This window comes from Poecile atricapillus, chromosome 20 (genome assembly GCF_030490865.1).
Source record: "Poecile atricapillus isolate bPoeAtr1 chromosome 20, bPoeAtr1.hap1, whole genome shotgun sequence".
Taxonomy (NCBI): Eukaryota; Metazoa; Chordata; class Aves; order Passeriformes; family Paridae; genus Poecile; species Poecile atricapillus.
In genome coordinates, this window is record NC_081268.1 from 1413346 (window position 1) to 1438535 (window position 25190).

The 25190-nt window shown below is 50.3% G+C and overlaps 4 protein-coding genes across 9 annotated transcripts in view; 2 read left to right on the forward strand and 2 right to left on the reverse strand.

Moving 5' to 3' along the window:
* Positions 1-14701, reverse strand: part of GAPVD1 (GTPase activating protein and VPS9 domains 1) — a 29902-nt gene extending 15201 nt beyond the window's left edge. Inside the window, exons 1-10 of one of the 4 annotated variants that reach the window (XM_058853305.1) lie at positions 14608-14701; positions 13966-14014; positions 7818-8032; positions 6620-7463; positions 5354-5440; positions 4082-4216; positions 3779-3968; positions 1858-2018; positions 954-1083; positions 68-193 (exon numbers count right to left, since the gene is read on the reverse strand). In XM_058853305.1, coding sequence (XP_058709288.1) covers positions 68-193; positions 954-1083; positions 1858-2018; positions 3779-3968; positions 4082-4216; positions 5354-5440; positions 6620-7463; positions 7818-8002 — 1858 coding nt within the window. In that variant the 5' untranslated portion in view covers positions 8003-8032; positions 13966-14014; positions 14608-14701. The other 3 variants (XM_058853304.1, XM_058853308.1, XM_058853306.1) reach the window with 3 other exon arrangements.
* A 153-nt stretch (positions 14702-14854) lies between these two features.
* HSPA5 (heat shock protein family A (Hsp70) member 5) lies at positions 14855-18928 on the forward strand. 2 transcript variants are annotated; one of them, XM_058853313.1, is made up of 9 exons: positions 14855-15008; positions 15221-15359; positions 15572-15803; positions 16034-16171; positions 16436-16548; positions 16627-17017; positions 17287-17524; positions 17712-17879; positions 18056-18928. In XM_058853313.1, the coding sequence occupies exons 2-9, from the start codon at positions 15244-15246 to the stop codon at positions 18613-18615; spliced, it is 1956 nt and encodes a 651-aa protein (XP_058709296.1). In that variant the 5' UTR covers positions 14855-15008; positions 15221-15243; the 3' UTR covers positions 18616-18928. The 2 variants fall into 2 exon arrangements, with proteins under 2 accessions (XP_058709296.1, XP_058709297.1); XM_058853314.1 differs by having other exon boundaries at positions 15006-15024.
* Positions 18929-19420: 492 nt separating this feature from the next.
* RABEPK (Rab9 effector protein with kelch motifs) lies at positions 19421-21856 on the reverse strand. Its single transcript, XM_058853333.1, has 7 exons — positions 21678-21856; positions 21403-21539; positions 21173-21325; positions 20903-21064; positions 20490-20639; positions 20158-20307; positions 19421-19970 (listed from the first exon to the last, which is right to left on the reverse strand). Exons 1-7 carry the CDS (start codon positions 21734-21736, stop codon positions 19690-19692), a joined length of 1092 nt encoding a protein of 363 aa, XP_058709316.1. The 5' UTR covers positions 21737-21856; the 3' UTR covers positions 19421-19689.
* Positions 21808-25161, forward strand: PPP6C (protein phosphatase 6 catalytic subunit). 2 transcript variants are annotated; one of them, XM_058853335.1, is made up of 7 exons: positions 21808-21939; positions 22072-22167; positions 22257-22322; positions 22703-22844; positions 23266-23345; positions 23481-23690; positions 24350-25161. In XM_058853335.1, exons 1-7 carry the CDS (start codon positions 21865-21867, stop codon positions 24596-24598), a joined length of 918 nt encoding a protein of 305 aa, XP_058709318.1. In that variant the 5' UTR covers positions 21808-21864; the 3' UTR covers positions 24599-25161. The 2 variants fall into 2 exon arrangements, with proteins under 2 accessions (XP_058709318.1, XP_058709317.1); XM_058853334.1 differs by having other exon boundaries at positions 21865-22167.
* Positions 25162-25190: the final 29 nt, after the last annotated feature.

Here is a 25190-nt window from a genome sequence, read left to right on the forward strand (position 1 = left end):
TCCACAAAGGCTTTGGCCTTAGCATCTACAGCAGCTCAGGCACTTGTAAGAGAGAACTGGCACCTGCCTTGCTCATGCTCCAGCAGCTGCAGAGCCTCAACACCGTTGCTGCCGGAGGGGCCCGCACCCAGCTCCGACACAGACTCCCCCTCCAGATCCAGAGAGGACACAGAGTTGGACCGATTGGAAGGACCTGGGAAAACAGATTGTACTTTAAAACTAATTTGAATAACAGTTCCTAAATATACAGCATTAACAATTCAGAACACAAAAAAAACTCACTAGAAGAATTACAAGAAATGAAGTAGCAGTTCCAACACAAAATATTGAATTTCACCACTACTGTATACTTAGCTGTAACTTAAAAGCCAATAAAGTCTCTGTCTTTAATTTATTTACTTGTTCATGATATTTTTCTTATTTTGAGGAGACAGAGAGCAAAAATTAAGTTCTGGAAGTTATACAAAATAATGCAAAAGTGATGTATCCAAACCTCTTCCATCCCACAGACATCTGTGCTTTGTTATGTCTGAGGTTCATACAAAGGAGTTGTGCAGAAACTATTCTGAGATACATAACAGCTAATTAGAACATGATGAAAAATAACTCTGAGAAATCCAAGTTTCGAGCTAAGTTAGATTATCTTAATAACTTGTATTGCACTTAAGTTTCAATAATAAAAAATCAAAATCCCTCTATTTTCTCTTTCTAAACACACTTAGTCTTTTTCTTCCCGATTCTCAGACTCAGTTATGCCTTTGTAGGTCAAATTTTATCTCCAGGCTGTATTCTCTAAACAACTAAGAAAGAAGACAGGCTCTCAGAATGAAATAGCACAGCCTTCAAAATAGCAAAGACAAGATGCTGTATTTAACACACCTTCCTTTTACAGTTAAGGGGGAAAAAAAACAAGAGAGCAACAAAACTTCTCCAAGACTTAAGCAGCCCTTCACCTTCAGATATTCCTTCCAGATTATCACTGCAGAGGGAAAAGCGCAAGGTTTTATCAGGTTTACCATGGAGTTTGTTCTCGTCGATGGGGACATCTCCTTGCCCGCCATCTGCAAGCTGCATATTTAACACCTGGAGGGTGGGAGAAACAAGACTTCATTAAAATAATCTATTTTTCAGATAATTAAACAGCAAATAAAACACTGGAGACATGTTTTTGTATTGTTAATGGAACAATCAAATTTCTAACATTCTGTTTGAGAAAAGACAGCAACCTCCCAAGTCAGAGCCTGGCGAGAATGCAAGGAACCACCCCACAGACATCAGGAATGTCCTGATAACAACGGAGCCCCAGCTCCCTCATCACCCCCAAAGCACAGCAGTATGGAAAGGATCTGCACAAGGTTGACAGAGGAGATAATCCCAACCAGCAGGCAGGGAGCAAAGCTGGAAGCAGCAGCTGCGCTACAGCTGGAGGAAGAGAAGGCTGGAACACCAGCCCTGCCCTAGGAGCAGACTGCAGGCACTGATGGCACTGTGAGCTCAGCTCTGCCCTCATGAGAACCTGGCCTGTGCCTTTAATGAGCTGCCAAAAGCATCAGGATCAGTGCTCCAGTTCTGCCATTTGCCTGTGTCCCTGAATCCAAAGGACAGAGACAGCAGTTTCTTCATTCTCAGAAAAAAGGGCCCACATTCGCTTTTAAGCTTCTCAAGTGCGGGAAAAAGCCCACCTAACAAAGGCCCCTTGGAAAGCTACAACCCCCAAGCTCAGTTACACTGAGGAAGGATTTTAATTCCCATTCCATTTACTACCAAAACTTAGCTTTGCAGCCTCACTGCTGTGCTATTAGAGAAGACAGAGGCTGCACAGCTTAAAACACCTGAGATGTCATCATTTCTGGATACCTCGTTTTCTGACATCATTCCTGGAGTAATCTGTGGCCCTGTCCCCAAAGAAATCACCAGCACTTCTTCTGGCTGAACTTCTGGAATAGTCTCCTGGGAGGAGCCTTCATGATCTCCGTGCTGGTCCATTAGCATGTTTGATCTACTTCTGCTTCGAGTGGCTAAGAAAATATTTTAAAATATCCACATTAGAAAGTTGTCCTCCTTGTATAAGGAGGGACAAAAGACAATACAATGGAAATACAGAACTGTAGTGTTTCAATTAGCAATACACACTAAATAAATTTTCAAAATCGAAGTGTTATTAAACTTTTGAGAGATGGAGCTGGTGTTTAAATGTAACTGCCCTGTGAAGAATGAAACTAAAAGTTGAGGAGTAGAAAAACAAGGTACACTGTAACATGTTTGCCTAGAGCAATTCAGCCTGTTCCAACCACAGAAAGACCTTTTATAGGTTATATGAGAAAATCAAGTTTGTTACTAAAAAAAGGTCTGCGTTCCTGTGGTTTAAAACTCTAATTAATAATAATAATTTGTTTAAAAGATTTTTTCTCCTAAGAAGCAGGAAATCTTATTCTAACAGGTGTCTCAAACCCAGACACACAATACAACAACAGGTGGTTTACTCTGATTACTTTGCCACTCTTAAGTCCTCTTTTCATCTGGCCTCAGATTCCCACATTTGGAGCCACAGAAGTAAAAACACCCACACAAAATTAAGGTTTCTAAGAATGGCAGCATGACACCAATTACTTCTTTATTTGACCCAAGGAAAACAAGGCAAGTGTGCAGAAGTCGCAGCCAAATTCTGATTATCGCAGAGGAGTTTGTACAAAATGAGTTCATACACTGCAGAAATCTGCACGGGGAACTGATTGCCAGGGTGGCCCAAAGGCATGCTGAGTTATGTGACATGAGGCAAAGCTTCACAGAAGAATGGAAAGAGGGCATTACCCACCAAAAGGGGTTACTAGAGTTATGTGAGCTGACAGATTGGTAGCAGAGGTATCCCAGGCAGTAATCGCTGCCAGTTGCTGTCCTGGATTCGAAAGCATTAAAATGAAACAAAAGAAACAAAATCTTTGAGCAAAAGCTATTTTATACCATAAAATAAATGCTGTAAAGTGCCACTACTTTAGAGGTGTAAGACCAGAACCATTCAAAAGCAGAGTTAAACCAACATGGGACAGGTTTGTTTTGGAGGTGCTTTTTTGGTTTTTTTTGCCACTTATTGGCCTCTGTATATTTTCAACCTTTTTTTACACACCAACACCAAATCTCTCAAACAAAAATATCCCACATGGTCATATTCACATAAACACACACTGAAGAAGAGTAAAACACCTCTTATTTTAAAAGGAAATATTATTAATATGGAAAAAATCTAGACCCAGAAATCCTATTGAAAAAAACAAAACCCAAACAACCTAAAATTGCATTCCAGAATACTGACAGCTGGAATTAGAACAGGCAAAGAATGGAGAAATGACAAACCTTCTCTTCTCAGCACATACTCTAAAAGTCCTGCTCCTGCTTGTTCACCCTCCTGTCCATTTGTTCTCTAACAAAAATGTTAAACTTATTCTATATCCCACTAATTAAATGCCTCTGCTTCCATCTTACTACCTTCCAAAGAAATTTCCCTCCCTAGATCTGCTTCCCACCTTCAAACCCTCTCTTTACGATCGCTGCCAAACACCACCATCGTGCCTATCAACCAGTCCAGCAATTTTCTCCATTTCAGGCTGAAGTGATGAAGGTCATCCACCACACTTGCATTAGACACTAAGGATGTTACCTGGTTTTCTATGCTAAAGAAAATTCTTCACTATCTACACAGAAAAAGTGGGAACTGAAGGTGTAGGTGAAGAGGTGCCCAAGGTGTCAGAAACCGTGCATGAGCTCTGCTCACTCTCCTTACCTATGGGCAGTCGATTTTTTTTGTTAGCTGGAGTAGTTGCAGGAGAAAGCTGGGGGGTGTTATACGGAGTCATCTCAAGGCTGCTGCTTTTCCCTTGTTTGTTCTGGGGTAGATTTGCCAGCAAGTTCTCCAAAGCCATCCGATCTTCCTTAAGTTGATCGCTTGACATCACGTTCCGCATGAAGCCAACCTAAACATTGACAATGGTTTTGGTAAGAACTGCAGTGCAAACCAGCCTGCTTTTGCCAGGTGGGAGCACAAGGGTACAGGCTGACACTGGCTCCCTCCAGGAGCGGGTGTTACCAGGGCAGTGAGCTGGCTGTAGGTCATGTACACCACAGTGCGGCTCAGCCCCTCCAGCAGGTTCACAGCCGACATCGGTGGAGTCTCGACCGCGCGCCCGTCGATCACCACGTCCAGGAAAGCAGCAACACAGCTCTGAGAGACAGCAGAGAGTGAATGAGACACCATCTCCTAGAGTTTGGAAAGAAACTTATGACAGGAGTTAAGTACTTTACAGAGCAATTTAAGCTTCGCTTCCTACTTCTAAAATCTTAGGATAAAACAGGAGATTATTTTAAGGTCAGTGAAGAGCAAGCAAGGAAAATGTGCAGTTACTTCCAGCATTTCCTTTGTTGCTTTCCTGCACTCCAAAGTGTTACTTACTTAAGTGTCCTCTTACAATTTAAGAGAAAAGAATATGGTAATAAACTGGCCCTTCCTGAAGAATCTGCTGAGCACAGACTGAAAATGAAACAAGGAAGCAACAATAATATCACTTTCTAATGTGAGTAAAAATGTTACTTGTGCAATAAATGTGTAGCTTTGTGTGGTGACTGTGTAACAACTAGAATTACCAAACCCTGCAGGGATACAAGGTTACCAGGGATACCCACAGGTTTTTAAACACTTGGCAATCTATCAAAGGTCATCAGCTTCGCTGTTGCTCTGATGAAGGTAACTGCTCTATGGCTATGGATGATTCATACTAACAGGAAAAGATGAATAAAAATAGCAAAACTATGCAAAAAAGAAAGAGAAGTTACTTGCACTAACACATTTCTTGGTGTTAAAACAGACATTATGCTGAGGTTGTTTCCAGATCAAAGTGTTTCATTAGGTTCAGTTGAAAAACCACAGACAATTCAGTATTTCACAGAATCATACACTGGTTTGGGTTGGAAGAACCTTAAAGACCATCCAATGCCAGCCCCCTGTCATGGGCAGCGACACTTTCCAGTAGACCAAGTTATTCCAAGCCCTGTCCAACCTGGCCTTCAACTCTTGCAGTGTTCAGCTGAAAATACTATTTCATTTAATTTTTTGAAATATTTTCTTTTAAGAAGTGTTAGGATTAGGTTACTCTACTCAGAGTAGAAGCAAGAATCCCCAGTCCTTAATTCTAGTACTCAAGATTTCTTTTCCCAGCTTTGTGCAGGATTTAATCTGCTTTTCATTACATGTAACTTGGAAGTTAAACATTTTGTAAGTCCTTTGCAAAGTCTGAGAAAGGAGGCTGCAGAAGGATGATGATGTATTCACCAAGTCTTGGATTTTTTCAGCCTGGATTCTTACTTTGTCAAATTTAGCAAGGTTGCTCTTCGTACGTGGATCTCCCTCCTCAGAGCCTGTCATTGCCAGCTGCTGCAGAAGTCTCCCAACCTGAAATTAAAGAGAAGTAAACAGAATAAGCCTTTCAAACCATGGTAGACCAAATTAAAAAAAAAAAAATTCAAAAAGCCTCCTCCATTCTAAATCCTTTTTCATTTATACTCCAAGGAATACTTCTGATTGAGTGGACAGAGATTTCTGCTGGCTCTCCGGGAAAAAAAAAAAAGCAAAAAGCTTTAGGAAAAAAAGCAGTCATTGCCTTTAACAAGAAAATGTGCACACAGTAGGCTGTGAGCATCCATACTTCCCCCTCCCAGGAACAAAGCATGTTTTGTTTTTGCAACACGTCAGAATTGAGAGTTGAATCTAGGTCATCTAAACCTAGAGATTTTCAAAGGCTGCATATATTTTACTAAGGAAAAATAGCAGGAGGCCTAACCCTTATTTCAGAGCACATATCCCTTATTCATCTCCAACTGCAAAACAAGCCTCAATTTAAAGAGTTGCCAACTGCTCTGCTACAGCACATGAGCAGTGACACAGGAGAGAATTGCTGCTGGGTTTTAGAGAAACACTGAGCAAAGCTCACCAGCATGATTGCACTGTGAGAATCACTCCCTGCCCACTTTACAGACAAGAGTAAAAAGCAGGTTTCATTCCTCTCATGGAGGAACATCCTCAGTCAGACAAATGTTGCTCAACACCTTCAGATGACTCCTCTATGTAATATCATTAAATTGTCCAAGTGTTTGCATAATTACAAAAACTGGTCATGAGGGCTGGGGAATGCTCCAAGTAGAGCATTGGGTGTTACTGCCAGACAACATGGGGTTTTCATAAAAGTATTTCATTATTTTTTTGCAATATCTGGTATAATATTTAACATTAGCAAGAGCAGCACAACATCCTTTTTCACACATTCCAGAATTCATCTTATAGTCATTTTCATGCCTTAGCTTCCATCCCTTAAAACAGCTTTTATAAAGGCTATTTGCAACTCTTCTAAGAGATACAGGAATACATGCTGCAAATTTCTTCAAGTCAGTATTTTAAGCAAACAGATAAACTATGGAGCCTGCCTTTTCAGCAACAATTAACACAAATATTTTGTTAGCATTCATTTTCTAAGTAGGAGAGATAGTACCTTCACTTCTACTGTAGTAGCATCAGTTCTAGAGGGAAGAAAAAGGCCATTTATATATTTTAAGACTGCCTTACAGTGAATCATACCTGCATTAGATTAAATCTTGCCACCTCATTTATAGGAGCATCAGAAATGATGCCATACTGCTCTGGGTTGACGATGGCAGGGCAGATGAAACAGGCCAGAAGGAGATCTGTGCACATGGCTCTGACCTCCCCAACCTCCAGCCTGTCCACACACGACAGTGTTTTGTACATCTGCGACACAATCCACCTCAGGCTGTGAGGAAAACAGTACGTGTTTTGTTTGAGATAGCCAATGAATTTGTTGACCAAGGTCACCAGCTTGGCCTCGTTGGAGTCAACCATCTCTTGGACTCTCTGCTTGAACTTCTCTGTGCCTTTCTCTCCAAATAACTTTTCCTGCTGTACTGGGGAGAATCTCTCAATTAACTTGTTTGCATCGGTTTCCAGGTGGTCTTCATCTTCAACCAGAAGTTGCATGATTGGCTCATGTAAGGTTGCAGTAAGAAAAAGTTTTGCAGAGAAGAGTCCTTCAGAGAAAAGCTTGAACAAGATGCTGAAGGCACAGGTGCCTCGTCTCAGCAGCCGCCTGGGGTTGTCGCTCTCCTTCAGCTCAAACTCAATCAGGTACCGGAGCACCTGCAGGAGGTAACTCTCATCCTCCTGCATGATGCAGTTGCCATAAATGGAGGTGAAGACTGTGTGAATGACACTCTGGGTGTTGTCCTGGTTGAGCTTCTCTCCGGCAACCAGGCAGGATGCGATAAGCCTGGGGTTCTCTCTCAGTCTGTTCAGGAATTCTCCGTAAGCAGTCTCCTGAAATCCCAGCTGCTTGTATCCATCCACAAACTGCGTGTCCTCCAAGATTTTTGCGTGCTGGCAACATTCAGCAGGAGAAGCTTCAGCACTTTTAAAGAAAAACATTGGAACAGCTTAAGTAACTCTTAAGTAAACAAACTTGCTAAGAGATGCCATGTGATCTATCTATTAACCAGGCTGCCACATCGGAAAAAGGTCTTTCCAGATAGTTACTGCAAATTATTTGCAAATTCTGGAGAGCTTGTTCTCGTGAACAGAAGCAAAACAAACACAGGTATTAAAAAAACACGCTTAAATGGCCAACAAGTAGCTTTTGGAGTAAGATTCCCTACCTGAGGGTTGGTTTACAGCCTCACTATTTTTATGATCAGTACAGCAAAGACCTCCCGATTCTGTGGATTACATGTACGTGATAGAAGCGTGGGGTGCGCTGCCCCGGTACCTGGTGATGATGAGCCTGTCGAGGTTGATGCGCTGCTGTTTGGAGATCCAGGCCGTGCGGTACAGCCGCTCTGCTGTCTTCAGCACGTCAGCGTTGAGCCGCTGGATCAGCTGCTTCTCCGAGGTCACGTACAGCCGCTCCTGCTTCAGGTGATGGGCCAGCGTGTGGATGTCCAGCTTCACCATGGTGGGCAGCGGGCAGGTGGCACAGCAGCCCTGGCACACAGCACAGAGAGGGTCAGACCCAGCAGAGGGAGCGAGTCCTGCCAGCCCCAGGGGTGAGCAGGGCTCACAGCAGGCAGGGAACGCTGCCGTGCCCCTCTCGAATCCCCCACTCTGCCCTGAGTCACTCTCTCCTAGCATTTCCCAAGTGGCAGTTCTGTTGCTCCGTCACACAGCAGGGATGCTGGCAGAGAAGCAGATGGTATTTTCAGCTCACCCTGGTGAGCAGGAACAGGAGCACAGCCCTGCCACAGAGCCTGACCACACTCAGGTACATGAGGTGGGAACCCGACCTTTACCTGGGGACATGTGGCCCTTGCTACAGCTCAGGTGACACAACTTCAGGGAGATGAAGACCAGCCCCCATTCCTACTCACTGTCTGGGGAAAAGGCACTTACTCCATCCTAAAGCCCATCCACATAACCCAGCACTACCCAAGGATCTGGGTCTTGCAATCTCTGGCCTGTTACTTCTCTATGCACCAAAAGCACCAAGCTCCCAATGCTGCTCTTTTCTGCTAAAAAAAACCCAAAACAATATTACTAGTTAAGAAAAAACCCACCAAACCACAAACTAAGGAATATCAATACCCAGATAAGGCAGTAGTTGGAAATAAGTCTGGAGACTTTGCTCAACAGTGAAATTCATTCAGAAAAAATTCTTCAAATATTTCAATTCAGAAGAATATTTCTTTGGGCCATGATCCAAAAATGCTGTTTTATAGATAGAAAAACTGAAACAACACAGGCTTTCATAGCACAACAGCTCCACAAACTACTGCTCTGTATGAAGGTAATATCAGTTTTAACTTCACAACTACAAAACATCTCAGCAGAGTACTGCACCAGACAAGATACATTCCAGGAGCAAATCCATCTAAAAATTAAATTTTGCAAGGGAAAACCCTCATCAAGTGCATCATTAATAACGACAAAGAAAGGGGTACAATCATGCAGATCATGTAATTGATGTCTTCCCCATTAGAACTAACAGCCACACTAGCTAATTTGGGAAGGACAAGGGTTTGATGCAGATATGATCTGTAACAGATCATAATATACCTGTCACGTATCAGTAATGGAGATGTCAGAGGGCTCTAGTGAGGAGCCCTTCAAAGCAATACTACAGTCAAAATAAAATCTTACTTCTCACAGCCTGCAGTGACACTGGACAAGCCTTGCTTCGCAAACCTATTTAGACCATGCTTGGGAAACTCCAAATAATGTGCTAGAATACCACGTGCTGACCCAGTGCTCTCCCCTGCTAGTGGTTGAAAGATCTGTGTTTCACTGTTCAGCAGAGCAGGAGGTGATCCTCACTGAAGAATACAGATTAGCTGTCTAATTAGGCACAGGTTTCCCATTTGTTGGGTTTTTGCAGCCTGACAACCAGGTGCACTGACAACCATCACTGCTCCTTGTGTAATTAAGTCCTTCCATATACAGTTTTAACCTCACAACCAGAAGCCAGGCAGACACGAACAGAGAAGCTGTCACAATACATTAAAAAATTGCAATTTTATTACACTTCATAGTTTAACAGCCATTCCTAATAAACACAGAAAACTGGGTATAAAACTCTCAAAAAAAACCTCAAACTCAAAAAGACCCCAAACCAAATTCAGCAACCCTAACCAGACGCTGCAGCTGATGCATCCAAAAATGAGATTACGACAGAAACTTGAAGGATGTGCTAATTCAGATGTTTTTAACTAGGACAGTCTCAGAGAAATGATTACAAGAATAAACATTGCTGCTACTGCCAAAGTTCTTTGTGAAATAAATAACAACTTCTTGCAACAAATTTATTTTTGGTCTCAGGATTTAAGAGCTTGCAAAAAAAACCTAGCAGTAAACTTACTATTGCCTGCAAACACAGTAGTAACCACTTTTTAGGCTGTGAGCTACTGCTATCAGCCAGGAAAAGGAAGTTGAATCCATAAAAACACCTACAAACAAGACCTGCAAAGCTGCCTTCTGCCTTTCAGAACCCACTGTAGGGCTGTGCATTTTCCACTTTGAGGTGTCAACCCACAGTCTCCACTTTTCTGGACAGAAAGTCAGTCCAACTGGATCTCCTGCTTCTAAGCAAGTTTGGGAAGGAAGGGGAGACCCACATGGAGTACCCTTATTAGCAGCCTGTTGCCTCTGCTACAGACCTATGCCTTTGTTTAGCCAAATTGTAAAACAAGTGTCTATTTTTGTGTCACTGGTTATAAACCCATTTAAGAGCAGACAAGCTGATTAAACAGCTCCTGAGGTGTTTCATACATTTACACAAGCAATTTCTCTCGGTTTCATTCAGAATCTTTTTCTAGCTTTTTTGATTAGAGAAGACGTTTCCAGCATCAGGGATGGGCAAAGCTCCGTAAGAAGCCTCTGAGGAAGATGCTCTGCTCCTTCCTCCTCTGCCCACAGGTCAGAGCGAGCTCCAAAAGCCCCATCAGCAAAAGAGACAAAGGTGTCCTGGAAACAAGAGACTTTTTGTGGTAAGGTATGATCATCAAAACAGCAGTTACATTGCTGGTAACCTTTCCTAGAGCTATGGACAATGAAAAAAGAAGAAATATACAAAATCAATATACAAAGTTAATACTCAGGAAGCAAACAAGACTCTGACACCATCCAGAGCCCTGTTACACATGCATTAATCCACCTGTACAGCAAAAAGAGGTCAGACTCCTGCACTGTACCATTTGCGATGACACTTGAAAAAAACTGACAGCAGAAACCTCAGCCCTACTTGGAAAGTGAGGTGAACACCCAACAGAGGAACAACTCGGGCACCTCTTTGTGAAGAGCATCTCAGCCCTGCCACAGACACAGAAGCCTCTAGAAGCTGTTGCCAACTGCCATGCATTCTGACTTTTCCTTTTAAACTAATTGCCTCTCTGAACTCCAGGCCCAAAACAAGGCTCCAAAGAGCACCCTTAGCTGCATCTGTGCTGCTAAATATACTGGTCCTGTGACTACCTGATAACATCCCATCAGTTGGCCACTACCCACATGTGTGTCTTATCTGCCTCTGCTGCAGAGCACCAGAAATAACGAAAGTGAGAGGAGAATTGATTCAGAACTAAGCCACAGCAGGTTACTGTGTACCACTGCTTTGCCAAGAACTGTGAAAATCCACAGGATTTTCCTGTCAATCCACAGGAAGACAACTGCATGACAGCAGCTTTCACCCTATGTACAAGAACATGGGATCAGCAGCTTCCCCAGCTTGGTAACCTTCATAAAAGTCAAAGTGGCTTGACTGCAAGGATTGTTGCTGAGATCCAGATTTGTGGAACACCTCATCACTGCCTTCTACCACTTTTTAAATTAATTATTCTGAAGCCACAAACGTACAGCAAGCAAGAGCACAAACAACTCTGTCTTCACCTGAGGTCTCTGGCAGACACCTGAGAACACCAGAGATGTAAAGCAGCAGTTCAACACACAATGTACTTCAGCAAGGCTCAGTGAAGAAAACCCAAAAATCCCAGTTGGGCAAGATGCACATTCCCTCTCTTCAGACACTGGTATTACCAACACAGCTTGTCCTAAAAGAAGAAACTATTGAACCACTAACACACCTACCTGACACACACTGCTCCTCCCCAAAACCTCTTCCCCTTACAACAGTAGAAAGAGAAGCAGCTGCATCCTCTGACCAGGCTCCACAAGGTTCACTCCAGAGCATCTGGGCCAAAGCTTCAGCAGCACTTGGCCACAGCCAACATTTAGTGACACGCCACGGAACAGCTCCGGAGCAGAGCCTCTGCCGAGTCCTCGTTTGCCAGATTACCTTATCAGCTGCTCATAAACAAAAAGGTGTCTGTAATTATCCTGCAACCTGGTTTATGACTACCACACACCACATCTGAAAGAGCAGATATCTGTACACAGTTTATAAAGGAGTCACTTTAGTATATTTAGATATCAAACAGCCTGCTGTGGCTGAAGGAACAACAGATATTTAAGATTGTGCTATGTGCAGATTACTTTTCAATCCTGGAATTTCATGTTGATATGAAAACATTTCCATTTCTGACAGTTACTTCAAGACTCCCCGGGAGCCTACAAGTAACTGTGACACAGTAAGAGCAGCTTAGCACAACAACTCAAACAATTTCCCTTCATGATGTTCCACATATCAACAGCAAAGACTGCGTGACCTGACAGCATCCAAGGTGCGTTGCCCTGCTGGCAGCACACATTTGTTCAAAACCCAAGGCAGTCTAGCCTTTGATGAGCACAGGACATCAACTGCTTTCTACTCTTAAAAGTCCTGGAAAACACAACATTGAATCTCCAGGTGCTGAATTCCACCTTACAATGTTCGTGGGTTTGTCCTGTGACACGCAGGAATGAGCCACATCTCTGTTGAGTACTTCTGTGATTCAGTTGACAGAAAAGAGATTAAGTAAAGTAGTAAATACTGCTGGAACACCAGATCCTTCTTCCTCCTCCCGTGTTTCCTGCTCAGGGTTACTTGCTCCTCCTGAGCCTCGCTACGCAAGGCTCGACTTCCAGAGCAAGTTTGGGCACATCTAACGCAGGCAGGGCAGGGCAAGGCAAAATCACTCCCTCCTGCTGAAAAATAACTCCTAAGTAAACCTGAATTCCAAGCTAATTCAGCCCTGATGAAGTACCTCTTTCCTCATTAGTATTTATAGTAGCATCTCACAAACTTTATTTCTTTAACTGCCTGTCTCCCACGGCTGAGCTAAAAGAGCCCTTTTTCAGTAGGATGGTTCACCATGACCTAGGACTCACTGCTGAACCCTCACGTTACAACACCCACCAGCTCAAACATGCATGCATCACACAAAATGCAGGTCCACTGTCTAATTGGCGTTAATAAGAAACTCATCCCTCATGCTTGCTTCTGCCCAGAGGCTGCTCTCAGCTAGCCCTGGACACACTGTCCATCCATGTGCAAGGAGAACCTCACTTCTTGTGCCCCATCATCAGTAAAGCACAGCATCAGCTGGCTACTATATTATCTATTACGGCAGTGCTATGTTGCATAAAAGCCACAAAAACGCATAACCAGGTTAAAACTTATTCCAGTTGCTTGTGATGCTAGAAAGTGAAGCTCCCTTTAGGTGAGGGTCACACTAATAAACTTTTAGTCAGAACAAGTGCAGAACTTGAAGCCGCTCAAACTGACAAAACCAACCTGTTCCCAGCCTGTTCTGAGAGCAGCTCCCTTCCCATCCACCAGGAAAGGCAGCTGCTACTGAGGAGAATATATTCTCCATGATCTAACAAATACCACATCAAAATCCGTGTGTTGAGCATCTTAAATATTTTGGAACCCTCCTCAGCTGCAGCAGTTGAAAATTGTTTCCTGAAGCCACCGTCCTGCTGCTTTTACAGAGTGTTTCAGATTTCACATACTGCCAGTGCCATTTCCCCTCCATCCTCTTCAAACTGCAGCTTCTACTTGTGAGTCAACTGCATCGTCCACCAAAATAGCACTTTACCTATCGCTAAGTGTAGTGTCACATGCTCGCTCCGAGAGCTCCATCCCAACAGCTCTCAGGAGCGCGGTATCATGACTTTGCAAGAAAAAAAAAAGCCTGATCCTGCCTGGATCGAGTTCTCCAGCGTTAGGGGTCCGTGAGTAACCGAAAAGGGAAGTCACCACTCTCGTCAAGTTTCCAGTTTTAAACCTGCACAACACAAAAGCCACGAAGGAGACGCGGCAGCGAGCGGCTCTCGGAGCCGCGAGGGCCCCGCTGCCAAGGGATCCAATTCTCCAAATGCCCCCGCAAAGGGACCGCCGGTCCCGGGGCCACCGGGCGGGCAGGGCCGGCCAGGAGGAGAAGGGCACAGACGAAGCCCCGAGCAAACCCCACCAACAACTTCTGCTGCCGCCCCCGCACCGCTCCCCCCGCCTCCCGGGCGCTCTATCGCGATAAACCCACCCGACATACCCTCCTCAGCTCCGTCTCTCCTCGGCTGCCCGCCTTCCCTCTCGCTTCCCTGCAAAAACCAAAGGGTTTGGTCAGGCCCCGGGCCTTCCTCCTCCTCCCACCGCTCCCTCCTCCTCCTCAGGGGGAGGAAGCCGAACGCTGTCGCGGGATACGAGCGTGTCCCTACCCGGCCAGCGCCCCGGCGGCTCCCGCTGCGGCCCGGGCGGGCGCGGCACTGCGCAGGCGGCGACGGCGCTCCTGGGACTTGTAGTCCCGGGGCCGGCACGGGGAGCGGGGAGCGGGGCGAGGCGGAGCGGGGCGAGGGCCGGGGACCGGGCGGAGCCGGGGCCGCTCTCGGCGCTTCGCTCCGCAGTCAGCCCCGGCTCCGCCCGGCCCCGGCTTGTGCGTGCGGGGCTTGGTGTCGCGACACGGCGGGGCCTGGTGACCTGCTGGCACCGGCGGGACGGACAGCGGCTGCCCGGGGACGGGGCCCGGTGTCGCCTCGGGGCGCTGGGCACACGCGTGTCACCTCATGCCCGACGGGGGTGGGACTGCTCTGCCCCGAGACCCCGCATGGCCTGGCCATGATACCGGCCCAGCTCCTGGTTAACCGTCCCGCACTCCCTCCCGGCAGTGTCCCGGTACCCCCGGTACCGCCCGTACCCCCGGGAGCAGCGGCGCCTCCCCCCCCACACCGGTGGGTTATTCCCCCCGGGCCGGTAACCATGGAAACTTCCAGAAGTTCCCCCCCCCCCCGAACCCCGCGGCCGTGGTCCCGCCCAGCCAATGGGAACGCTCCGCTTGGCTCACACTTCTCTGTGGCCGCGGCCGGCGGGTGGAACCAATGGGGCGGCGCGAGGGGGGTGCGCCGGGCACGGCGGAGCGGTCGCGCGGTGCTCGCCAATCGCGGGAGGCCAGCTTGGTAGCAGCCGGCCAATGGAGAGGCTCCAGCGAGGGTGCGGCAGCCAATGAAGAGACTCCACGAAGGGGTAACGGAAGGTATAAAAGGGCGGGCGGCGCGGCCTGGCGGCTCAGCGGCGATCGGGGCGCGGCGCTTCTGTGCGGTGAGAGCCGGGCGCGGTGAGGGCCGCGCGGGGATGGGCCGGTGAGGGCGGGGGGATGGCGGTTGAAGACATGGAAAGATGGGGTGGGGACGGAGGGTGATTCCGCACGGCGGGGGATGGGCACGGTAAGGGTGGCTGCGGCGCGGGGAGGGCTGAGGGGGGGCTGCCACGCACGTGGCGCCTCCGTTGTGTAACCGGCGGCCTCTCGGTAGGTGGGCGCAGGTGAGCGGTCGGTATGAGGCTTCTGCTGCTGACGCTGCTGGCGCTGGGCGCCGTCTGGGCCGACGATGAGGAGAAGAAGGAGGACGTGGGCACGGTGGTGGGCATCGACCTGGGCACCACCTACTCCTGGTGCGTGGGGACAGGGCACGGGGGGCCGGCCGGGCTGGCGGACAGTGCTTGGAGCCCTTCAGGGGAGGCAGGGCCTGTGGGCCCACGGGAGGTGCAGGGAAGTGGCTGCAGGCCCGGGAGGGCGCAGGGAGGAGCAGAAGGGGAGGCGGGGGGGGAGGGGATGTGTGCAGGCCGCGGCCCCGCCTGACCGTTCCGCTCCCCCCCAATCCCAGCGTGGGCGTCTTCAAGAACGGGCGCGTGGAAATCATCGCCAATGACCAGGGGAACCGCATCACACCGTCCTATGTGGCCTTCACCCCCGAGGGGGAGCGCCTGATCGGGGATGCTGCCAAGAACCAGCTCACATCCAACCCGGAGAACACCGTGTTTGATGCCAAGCGGCTCATTGGCCGCACCTGGAACGACCCCTCCGTGCAGCAGGACATCAAGTACCTGCCCTTCAAGGTGGGCCCCGAGTGCAGCAGTGGGGGGGCTGGAGGGGAGGACCTACAGTTCTGGCCAGAAGAGGCATCTGCTCACAGTGCCTCCCCAGGAGGATTGGTGTGTAAACAACAGTTCCTGATGTTAGCAGCACTCAAGTTATGCCTGTCATAGAGGTTTTGCTTGATGTTCAGGAAGAACCACAGGAACAAGCTGGAATAGTTGAATGTAACAGCATCTGTTGTTTTCCTCAGGTGGTTGAGAAGAAAGCCAAGCCCCATATTCAGGTTGATGTGGGAGGTGGACAGACAAAAACATTTGCTCCTGAAGAAATTTCTGCCATGGTCTTGACAAAGATGAAGGAAACAGCAGAGGCTTACTTGGGGAAGAAAGTAAGTGCACAGAAGACACCTGGATTAGCAGCTTTAGGAAACGAGGGAAGGGTAGGCTGAGTCAGGGCTAACCTTGCCATCTCAAACCACATTGAGTGCTGCGGGCCCTTTTAGCAGCCCTGTTCAATGGGCTAAGGTGGTGCTGGGCCTTCACCTCTAAAGGTGGGCTGCTTGTTCCCAGCACTGCTCCAAGTGGCTGGTACTATGTACAGACTGTTTTTTCTGTCATTGCTGTAACAAAGCTGTCCCTCCCTCCCCGCTCAGGTGACCCACGCTGTTGTCACGGTGCCAGCCTACTTCAACGATGCCCAGCGCCAGGCCACCAAGGACGCCGGGACTATCGCGGGGCTCAACGTGATGCGGATCATCAACGAGCCGTGAGTACCTCACCCTGTCCTGCCCCAGGGGAGCTGTGGGCTGGCACCCCCAGCTCTGACAGCCCATTTCCTGTACAGAACAGCTGCTGCCATTGCTTATGGACTGGACAAGAGAGAGGGAGAGAAGAACATCCTTGTATTCGACCTGGGCGGTGGGACTTTTGATGTGTCCCTCCTTACAATTGACAACGGAGTCTTTGAAGTTGTGGCTACTAATGGAGACACTCACCTGGGTGGAGAAGACTTTGACCAGCGTGTTATGGAGCACTTCATCAAGCTCTACAAGAAGAAAACTGGCAAAGATGTTAGGAAGGATAACAGAGCTGTGCAGAAGCTGAGGCGGGAGGTGGAGAAGGCCAAGCGAGCTTTGTCATCTCAACACCAGGCCAGGATTGAAATAGAGTCCTTCTTTGAAGGAGAAGATTTTTCAGAGACACTCACTCGAGCCAAGTTTGAGGAGCTGAACATGGTAAGTTTAGAAAGGTAAAGTTACACAGCCTTAGCTCTGGATTGGGTCTTGGGAATGTGCAGCATCTGATGCTGTGACATTGCACTTTGGAATATAAATAACTCTGTGTAAGCAATCAGCTGTTGGCTGCCAGGGAGCTGTGCCTTTCTGAGGCTGTGCCTCAGTTTGGCATCTCTGCTCCATAGTGGTTGTACTTTGTACCTCCAGGGCTGCACAGTGGGGTGTGCTGGGAATACAGTCTCACAATCCTTGGGGTTTTGTCTCTGCAGGACCTGTTCCGTTCCACTATGAAGCCTGTTCAGAAAGTTCTGGAAGATTCTGACCTGAAGAAGTCTGATATTGATGAGATTGTCCTGGTTGGTGGATCAACTCGCATCCCCAAAATCCAGCAGCTTGTTAAAGAGTTCTTCAATGGGAAGGAGCCTTCTCGTGGCATTAACCCAGATGAGGCTGTGGCCTATGGGGCGGCTGTCCAGGCTGGGGTTCTCTCTGGGGACCAGGATACAGGTAATGACAACTTCACTGCCACCTCGAGAGCTGACTCCAGTGGTGGATGGTTGGGCATTGACAAGCAAATGCAGACAAACTTGGGTCTTTTCCAGTCCTTGGAGTTCTGTGCCCCTGAGGGATCCTGTCTGCAGTGTTGTGCTTTGTGCTGAAGCTGTGTCACAGTCTTGCCTTTGATCTGTTCCAGGTGACTTGGTGTTGCTCGATGTCTGTCCCCTGACTCTTGGCATTGAGACTGTTGGAGGTGTCATGACCAAGCTGATCCCAAGAAACACCGTTGTTCCCACAAAGAAGTCTCAGATCTTCTCCACAGCTTCTGACAACCAGCCAACTGTTACCATCAAGGTCTATGAAGGTGGGTATCAGCTGTGGTGACCCATGCAACAACTGGAATTGGCTGTTGGATTTTCATTCTTGTTCCTGATTGTCACAAAGGCTGTAGGTACTTTGTTCGTGGAACTGTGTCACTCACAGTTTCACAAAGTGCAATCCACAGCTGGGAAAGTAACCCTGTCTCATTGTTTCTTGCAGGTGAGCGTCCCCTCACCAAGGACAACCATCTCCTGGGCACCTTCGACCTCACAGGAATCCCTCCTGCCCCTCGTGGTGTCCCCCAGATCGAGGTCACCTTTGAAATAGATGTGAATGGGATCCTCCGTGTCACGGCCGAGGACAAGGGCACCGGCAACAAGAACAAGATCACCATCACAAACGATCAGAACCGGCTGACTCCAGAGGAGATCGAGAGGATGGTGAATGACGCCGAGAAGTTTGCAGAGGAAGACAAGAAGCTGAAGGAACGCATCGATGCCCGGAATGAGCTGGAAAGTTACGCCTATTCTCTGAAGAATCAGATTGGGGACAAGGAGAAGCTGGGTGGCAAGCTGTCCTCTGAGGACAAGGAAACAATAGAGAAAGCAGTGGAGGAAAAGATCGAGTGGCTGGAAAGCCATCAGGACGGGGACATAGAAGATTTCAAAGCACAGAAGAAGGAGCTGGAGGAGGTGGTTCAGCCCATCGTTAGCAAGCTGTACGGCAGCGCCGGCCCCCCACCCGGCGAGGAGGAGGCAGCAGAGAAGGACGAGTTGTAGATACTGGCGTCTCTGAATGTGGTGTGTGTATATATTGGACTCAGGAACACTTGTTTAAAATATTGAACTCTTAATTTGGAATGTAACTTTGAATCTTCACTCGTGAGTGGAGCTGGAACCGCTAGCCCGACGTGGCTGTATCCTGCTTTTCGTTAGCAGTTGCTCGATGTCTGGGGAGGGGTTGGGGTGGGGAGTGTAAATGTGGGTTTAGAAGTATTGGCAGTGAAACGTTATTTAACAACTTGGTCATGTGAACTTGGCGTAGAGCTTTTCTACCTGGAGTGACCACAATAAATTTGTTATTTACACTGGACTCTGTTCTAGTTCTGTGATTTCCATTATCCAGCTCCAGCCAGGATCTGGCCGAACCCTAAAGAAGGATGGAGTGCAGCTCACGCCTTCAAGGTCACCTTTAATGAGCTCATGGAAAGTGGGAGGTTGAAAAGCAGGAGTTGGGCCTCAGTTGCCTTGGGATGAGCTGGAACTCGACTTCTGAAGGGAGTGGGTGGACTTGGACCTCACTGTACTTCTACAGCAGATCCTGATAAGGAAGGGGGGAATCAAGCCTGAGTAACTGCTGAAGGGACAGCTTTTATTGAGCTGGGAGAGGGAGGTTTATCCATTGGAACCCCTTGCCTGCAGTAGTGGTGGTGCCCAGCAGTGAGGGAGGAGCTTGGCTTAATTGTTTTCCTGCAGTATTAAAACTTCAGAGCTTTAATAAAATCTCATTTGAAACAGACTGGTTTTCTGAAGACTGAAAAGTAGTTTACACCTAATAAAGGTTCTTACAAAAAAAGAAGCCTAATTGAAATTTGGTCTCTTTATTTAACTGATCCTTATCCACTCCATGGGATTAGTTAAGTCCAGAATGACCTTGTCTGTGTGCCAGCTCCAGCAGTGCTTTCAAACACCTTGGCTTTTGCCATGTTCCCTGGGCTGGGGCTGCAGCAGGACCATGTTCAGGCAGAGCCCCTGTCCCTCAGGGCTGTCAGCACCATACCAGCTGCCCAAGGCTAATGATGTGTTTAAGGGACAGAATTAACCCCATGGGAGGAGGCTGGTGCTGTGGGGACACTACTGGATGAGGGTGACCAGGCAGTCCCTGTGTATCTGCCCCTGTGTGTCCATCCCCCCAAACACAAACAACAGATGGACAGAGGTATCTTCAGCACAGCCCTCACCCTGCTGGAGGGGCTCAGCTCTGTCACCTGCTGCCAGAGGTGGCTCTGTCCCAGCTGGGCTGTCTCCTGTGTCCCCGTGTGCCCCAGCCTGCCAGGGAATGACACACATGGTGTGGTCCAGCCTCCCACTGGGCAGGGGAGATTCAAACTGCAGGAGCGTCCACTGCTGCCTTCCTGCAGTGCAAAGATAGTCACAGCTTTAAACATTACACACCAGACACTGACACCATTAATTAAAACAGTTTTGACTACTCAGTCCTGCAGTGGTGTAACTCCACGGGGAAGCCCAGCATGTGAGCAGGTAACGCGTTCCCCAGCTGCCTGGCACCTACCCTGGCACCCCTGAGAGCAGCCTCCCTACCTGTGTGATACTTGTACGTAGTATCCAGTGTCCCATCTGGACCTATGCCACCAAAAATGTACAAGTGGTCCTGGAACACTGCCGAGGAATGGGATGCCCGTCCTCCAGGGATATCCCCAGTGGCAGGGATCTTCACCCATCTCATGTCATCTAATGCAAGGAAACAACAGGTCCACGGTTATGCATTAAACAAAACCCACATGTTTTGCTGATTTAAACAAAAGTGGTAATACTTTAAGCACTTAAGAACTAGTGTTTCAGAAAAAACATCCCCCCAAATCAAAGCACACGGCACACAGGTACTGCCCTGCAGTACCTCCACCCACACTTACTTGTATCGATGCAGAACAGGTCATTGTAAAAAACATCTCCAGCTAAACCTCCATGGATGAAGAGCTTGGTCCCAACTGCAACCACGGCGTGTCCATGCCGAGGAGAAGGGGGATCACCTTGAGTCTCTGGCTGGGACCAGGTCAGGGTGGCTAAAAATGGGGAGTACATGTGCATTAGAAAGAAAATTCTGGAAATTCTACAGACCAGCAACCCCAGAGCCCTGCCAAGGCTTCCCACCCAAGCCACTGGGTCTGAATTCCCACTGACCACACGAACATAAGGGCCTGTCAAGGGAACAACAGCCACCCATCCCGTGGGGCTCATGTCCAAACAGCTCAACACTTCCAGCCCTCTTGACTAAACCCCAAGGGCAAAGCTCCCATCCCAAGGGACGAATGGTCCACTGAGGTACCTGTGTCGAACACGTGAAGCCGCTGGTCTTTAACCGGCTCTGCTCCCTTGTCTCCACCCCCGAACACGAACAGGCGGGCCCCGATGGCCGCCGAGGACGTGTGGAATGTCCGAGGCTGTGGCTGCACGCCCCGCACTGCAGGGCTCTCCCACGTTCCTATTTCTAGTTAAGACATTTGATTAACCGAACAACCAACACGGGAAGAGAAGTCACGCCGTCCTGCAGCCCCGAAGCCCAGCCCCGCTGCGGACACGGATGCGGGGCACTCACCGGGGTCCAGCACCTGAACGCAGCCGCGGTTCCCCGCGGGGTGGGCCCCGCCGAACACCCAGAGGCGCGGGGGGCCGGTGGCGGGCAGGAACGTGGCGTGCTCGTAGCGCGGCCTCAGTCCGCGCCAGCCGGCGGGGACCCAGCGGAGCGGGGCTGCGGACGGGGGCAGGCGATCGGACCCGGTCCCGGTGGCGGTCCCGGTTCCAGCCCCGCCCCGGCCCGGCCCTCACCCAGCTCCACGAAATGCGCGTCCGCGAAGGCCCCGGCGGGGTCAGCACCGCCCAGCAGCAGAACGCGGCCGGGCAGGAGGAGGCAGCCGAGTCCCACGCGGCCGCGGGGCCGCTCCCCGCGCGGGCTCAGCCGGTACCTGCGGGGCGAGGGCGGCGCTCAGCGGGCCTGGGCCGGGCCCGGGGTCCCGCTGGTCCCCCCTCCCCGCTCATCGCCATCCACCCATCACGCCCGCCCCGCTCGCCGTTGTGCCCGCCGGTGCCCCCGCCCCGCTCACCACTGTCCCGGGCGCGGCCGTCGCCCCGGCTGCAGCAGCGGCAGCGCCTGCGGGGCCATGGCGGCGGGGCCGCTGCCGGGGCCGGCCGGCCGGAAGAGCCGCCGGAAGTGCCCCGCGCTTCCGCCCGCGCCGGCGGCGCGCTCCGCCGCCCGGAAGTGGCGGGGGGCCCGCCTCTGCCCGAGCCAAGATGGCGCCGCTGGACCTGGACAAGTACGTGGAGATCGCGCGGCTCTGCAAGTACCTGCCCGAGAACGACCTCAAGGTGCGGCGGCGGCGGCGGGGCCGGGACCGGCCGGGGCGGGCTAGGGCGGGTCGGGCGCTGCCGGGCGGGCCGGAGCGGGCGATGCCGGTGGTCCCGGCGCTGACCCCGAGCCCGTCCCGCTCCCTCCCGCAGCGCCTCTGTGACTATGTCTGTGACCTGCTGCTGGAGGAATCCAACGTCCAGCCCGTCTCTACGCCCGTCACCGTCTGCGGGGACATCCACGGGCAGGTAAGGTCGGGCCGGGCCACTCCCGGGCAGCCCCGGGCAGGAGCCGGTGCCGATGCCCGGTGCCCCCTCACGCCTCTCTCCCCCCGTAGTTCTATGACCTGTGCGAGCTGTTCCGAACCGGCGGGCAGGTCCCCGACACCAACTACATCTTCATGGTACGTGCGCCGGGCGCGGCCCGGCCCCGCTGGGTTTGACAGGGCTCCGAGGTGAGATCCCGAGGGGCTCCCGGGTCCCCGGGCCGGGGCCGCTGTTGGCTCCTGCCCGCCGGTTCCGTTGCCGGGAGCCCCGCGGGGTGAGGCAGAGCCCAGCGTCCGGCCCTGCCCGGGGGTCCGGGGGCGCGGGGTCATGTCAGGGCGGCGGTGAGCGAGTGCCCAGCCCACACCCGACAGTGCCCAGAGCTCCCGAGGGCCCGAGCGGATCCCGGCTGCCCTCCAGCGCTGGGTTTCTTTGTGACAGTGAGGAGCTGAGAGCGGATGTGTCACTGTGCGCTTTCTCGTGTGACTCCTGCTCCATGTACGGCTATCTCTGCCTTCAGGGGGACTTTGTAGACCGAGGGTATTACAGCCTCGAGACGTTCACGTACCTCCTTGCACTAAAAGCCAAGTGGCCTGACCGTATCACGCTGCTGCGAGGCAACCACGAGAGCAGGCAGATCACCCAGGTGTACGGGTTCTACGGTGAGTCCTGCCCCGTGGCACACATGTGCAGCACCTCTGCCGTGGCAAAGCCGCTGGCAAGGCCACAGCTCCCGCAGCTCTCCATGGGCTGGGTGGGACATGGGCTCCAGCGCTGTCGTTTGTTAACATGGTCATTGTGTTTCTGAAATGGAATGTGTTTAAGGCGGAACTTGCTGCTCTTTTCCTTTGGCACGTGGGGTTTCTGCTTGCCTTGTGGTGCCACATTTAGTTACGCAGGCAGAGGCAGAGCATGAAGTGCTGGGTTCCTCCTGCTGCTGGTGCTGGTCCTGGTCAGCAGCAGGGCCCAGCACAGGGCTCGTGTGACACACCTGAGTGTGCAGGTTTTCCTGTCAGTGTTTGCTCTGCCTGTGTTGCCTGTTTTCCCATGATCCATGACAAATAAAGCCATTCTCTCCAACAGACGAGTGCCAAACCAAATACGGGAATGCGAACGCCTGGAGATACTGCACCAAAGTCTTCGACATGCTCACAATAGCAGCTGTAAGTGCAAACAGCACGTTAACGGCAGCAGATTGTCTAAAGGGAGCTGCAGAGGTGGTGAGCTGTGCAGGCTCCCCTGGAGCATCTGGGCCGGGCAAATGCTGAGTGTTCTGTTCACGTGTCGTTTCCCTGCAGTTAATAGACGAACAGATTCTGTGTGTGCACGGAGGCCTCTCCCCAGACATCAAGACCCTCGACCAGATCCGGACCATTGAACGTAACCAGGAAATCCCTCACAAAGGCGCCTTCTGCGACCTGGTGTGGTCGGACCCGGAGGACGTGGACACGTGGGCCATAAGCCCACGCGGGGCGGGCTGGCTCTTTGGGGCCAAGGTCACCAACGAGGTAACGCTGCTGCTCAGGGCCACACAACCCAAGTGTGGGGATGGGGGAACTAAGGGGCTCAGCTCCGTGCGGTGTTTGAGTGGACTCTGCAAGACACTGAACTCCCCTGTCATGCCTCTGCCAGTAACTCATGGTGCTGGGGAAGCTTTGCTTGTGCCAGCTGAAATAAATGAGGCACTTGAACCTAAAAGAACAAATATAACTGCCAGATGTACTAATAGCCGTCTTGCTTTTGGAAAGTGTGATGTGGTGAAACTCACTAGTGTCCCTGGGCTCTGTGTGGAATGCTTTCCTAAGGACCTAGGACAAAAATACCATTTTTTAATCAATTCCTCAATTAATTTTGTTGTGTCAGCACTGAGCAGACTCCTCAAGGCTCCACACACTGGCCTTGCCAGGCTCTGACCTGGCCACATTACAACAGCTGCACTTGCCCTGCATTGTGGCGCTTGCACAGCGTGTTCAGGAAGGGCTGAGCCTGGGGACAGCCCTGCTGCCTGGATTTCATGCTGTTCCTCAGTGCTCAGTGTTGGCAGCGTATTTCACAGGGGTTTCTCACTGCTCAGGTCTCCAAAGCCCCTGTTCTGTTCTCCCTCCCGCTGTGTGTTGTGTGTGCAGCGGCAGCTCAGGGCACACTGAACTTCCCCCTTCCCTTGCAGTTTGTTCACATCAACAACCTGAAGCTGATCTGCAGAGCACACCAGCTCGTCCACGAAGGATACAAATTCATGTTTGATGAGAAGTTGGTAACGGTATGGTCAGCTCCCAACTACTGCTACCGCTGTGGGAACATCGCGTCCATCATGGTCTTTAAAGATGTAAATACAAGAGAACCAAAGTTATTCCGCGCAGTTCCAGACTCAGAGCGTGTCATTCCTCCCAGGACAACCACGCCGTACTTCCTCTGAGCCCTCGCCTGCCTGCTGTCACCTCTCCTTGTCCTGCCCCTCTACAATATACTTTTTATTGAGCACTTTGCTGCTGAAATGCTGCCTCTTGCCTTTTTTATTTTTAAATTATCTAAATTTATTGTGTATTATGGTGTCTGTAGCAAGTTTTTTTTCTCCCCCTCCCCTAGATTAATTTCAGAGTATTTGTAATATGTCCTTGAGATTTGTACTACTGCATGTAGTTCTCGCTTAGTCCTGGTTAGATGAACCGATTCCTTTAACCACCACGCTCCGGGAGCCGCTCGGGCCCGTCTCTTGTTCAGCTTTTTGTTTTTGGTAAGTTTTAAGAAATTTCAGCAGCAAAGTCAGTGCCCGGTGTGCGGCGGGGCCGGGGCTGCCCGTGCTGCGGTCACGGCGCAGGACCGAGCCAGCCTTTTCCGAGTGTTACGTGGATCCCAATAAAGCGGTCCAAGGGCTCTTCCCCATTCCCTGTTTGTTCCGTTTTCCTCGGGATCCCGATTAAACCCGCGAACCTGCTGCAGCGACGGGATTTGTACATTAAAGTCATTGTTCGGATTTTTTCCAGGCTCCGTTGTGTTTTTACTGAGCC

What these genes read in the sequence shown, in the direction of transcription:
- HSPA5 (XM_058853313.1), top strand. Translation starts at nt 15,244, where the DNA reads ATGAGGCTTCTGCTGCTGACGCTGCTGGCGCTGGGCGCCGTCTGGGCC. An exon ending in CTGGGCACCACCTACTCCTG is followed by an intron (nt 15,360 to 15,571) that starts GTGCGTGGGGAC and finishes CCCCAATCCCAG; the next exon opens with CGTGGGCGTCTTCAAGAACG. An exon ending in TCAAGTACCTGCCCTTCAAG is followed by an intron (nt 15,804 to 16,033) that starts GTGGGCCCCGAG and finishes TGTTTTCCTCAG; the next exon opens with GTGGTTGAGAAGAAAGCCAA.
- RABEPK (XM_058853333.1), bottom strand. Translation starts at nt 21,736, where the DNA reads ATGGCCCCGCAGGCGCTGCCGCTGCTGCAGCCGGGGCGACGGCCGCGC. An exon ending in CGTTCAGGTGCTGGACCCCG is followed by an intron (nt 21,065 to 21,172) that starts GTGAGTGCCCCG and finishes TGTCTTAACTAG; the next exon opens with AAATAGGAACGTGGGAGAGC. An exon ending in GCTTCACGTGTTCGACACAG is followed by an intron (nt 20,640 to 20,902) that starts GTACCTCAGTGG and finishes CCCCATTTTTAG; the next exon opens with CCACCCTGACCTGGTCCCAG.
- PPP6C (XM_058853334.1), top strand. Translation starts at nt 21,865, where the DNA reads ATGGCGCCGCTGGACCTGGACAAGTACGTGGAGATCGCGCGGCTCTGC. An exon ending in ACACCAACTACATCTTCATG is followed by an intron (nt 22,323 to 22,702) that starts GTACGTGCGCCG and finishes CTCTGCCTTCAG; the next exon opens with GGGGACTTTGTAGACCGAGG. An exon ending in GGGCCAAGGTCACCAACGAG is followed by an intron (nt 23,691 to 24,349) that starts GTAACGCTGCTG and finishes CTTCCCTTGCAG; the next exon opens with TTTGTTCACATCAACAACCT.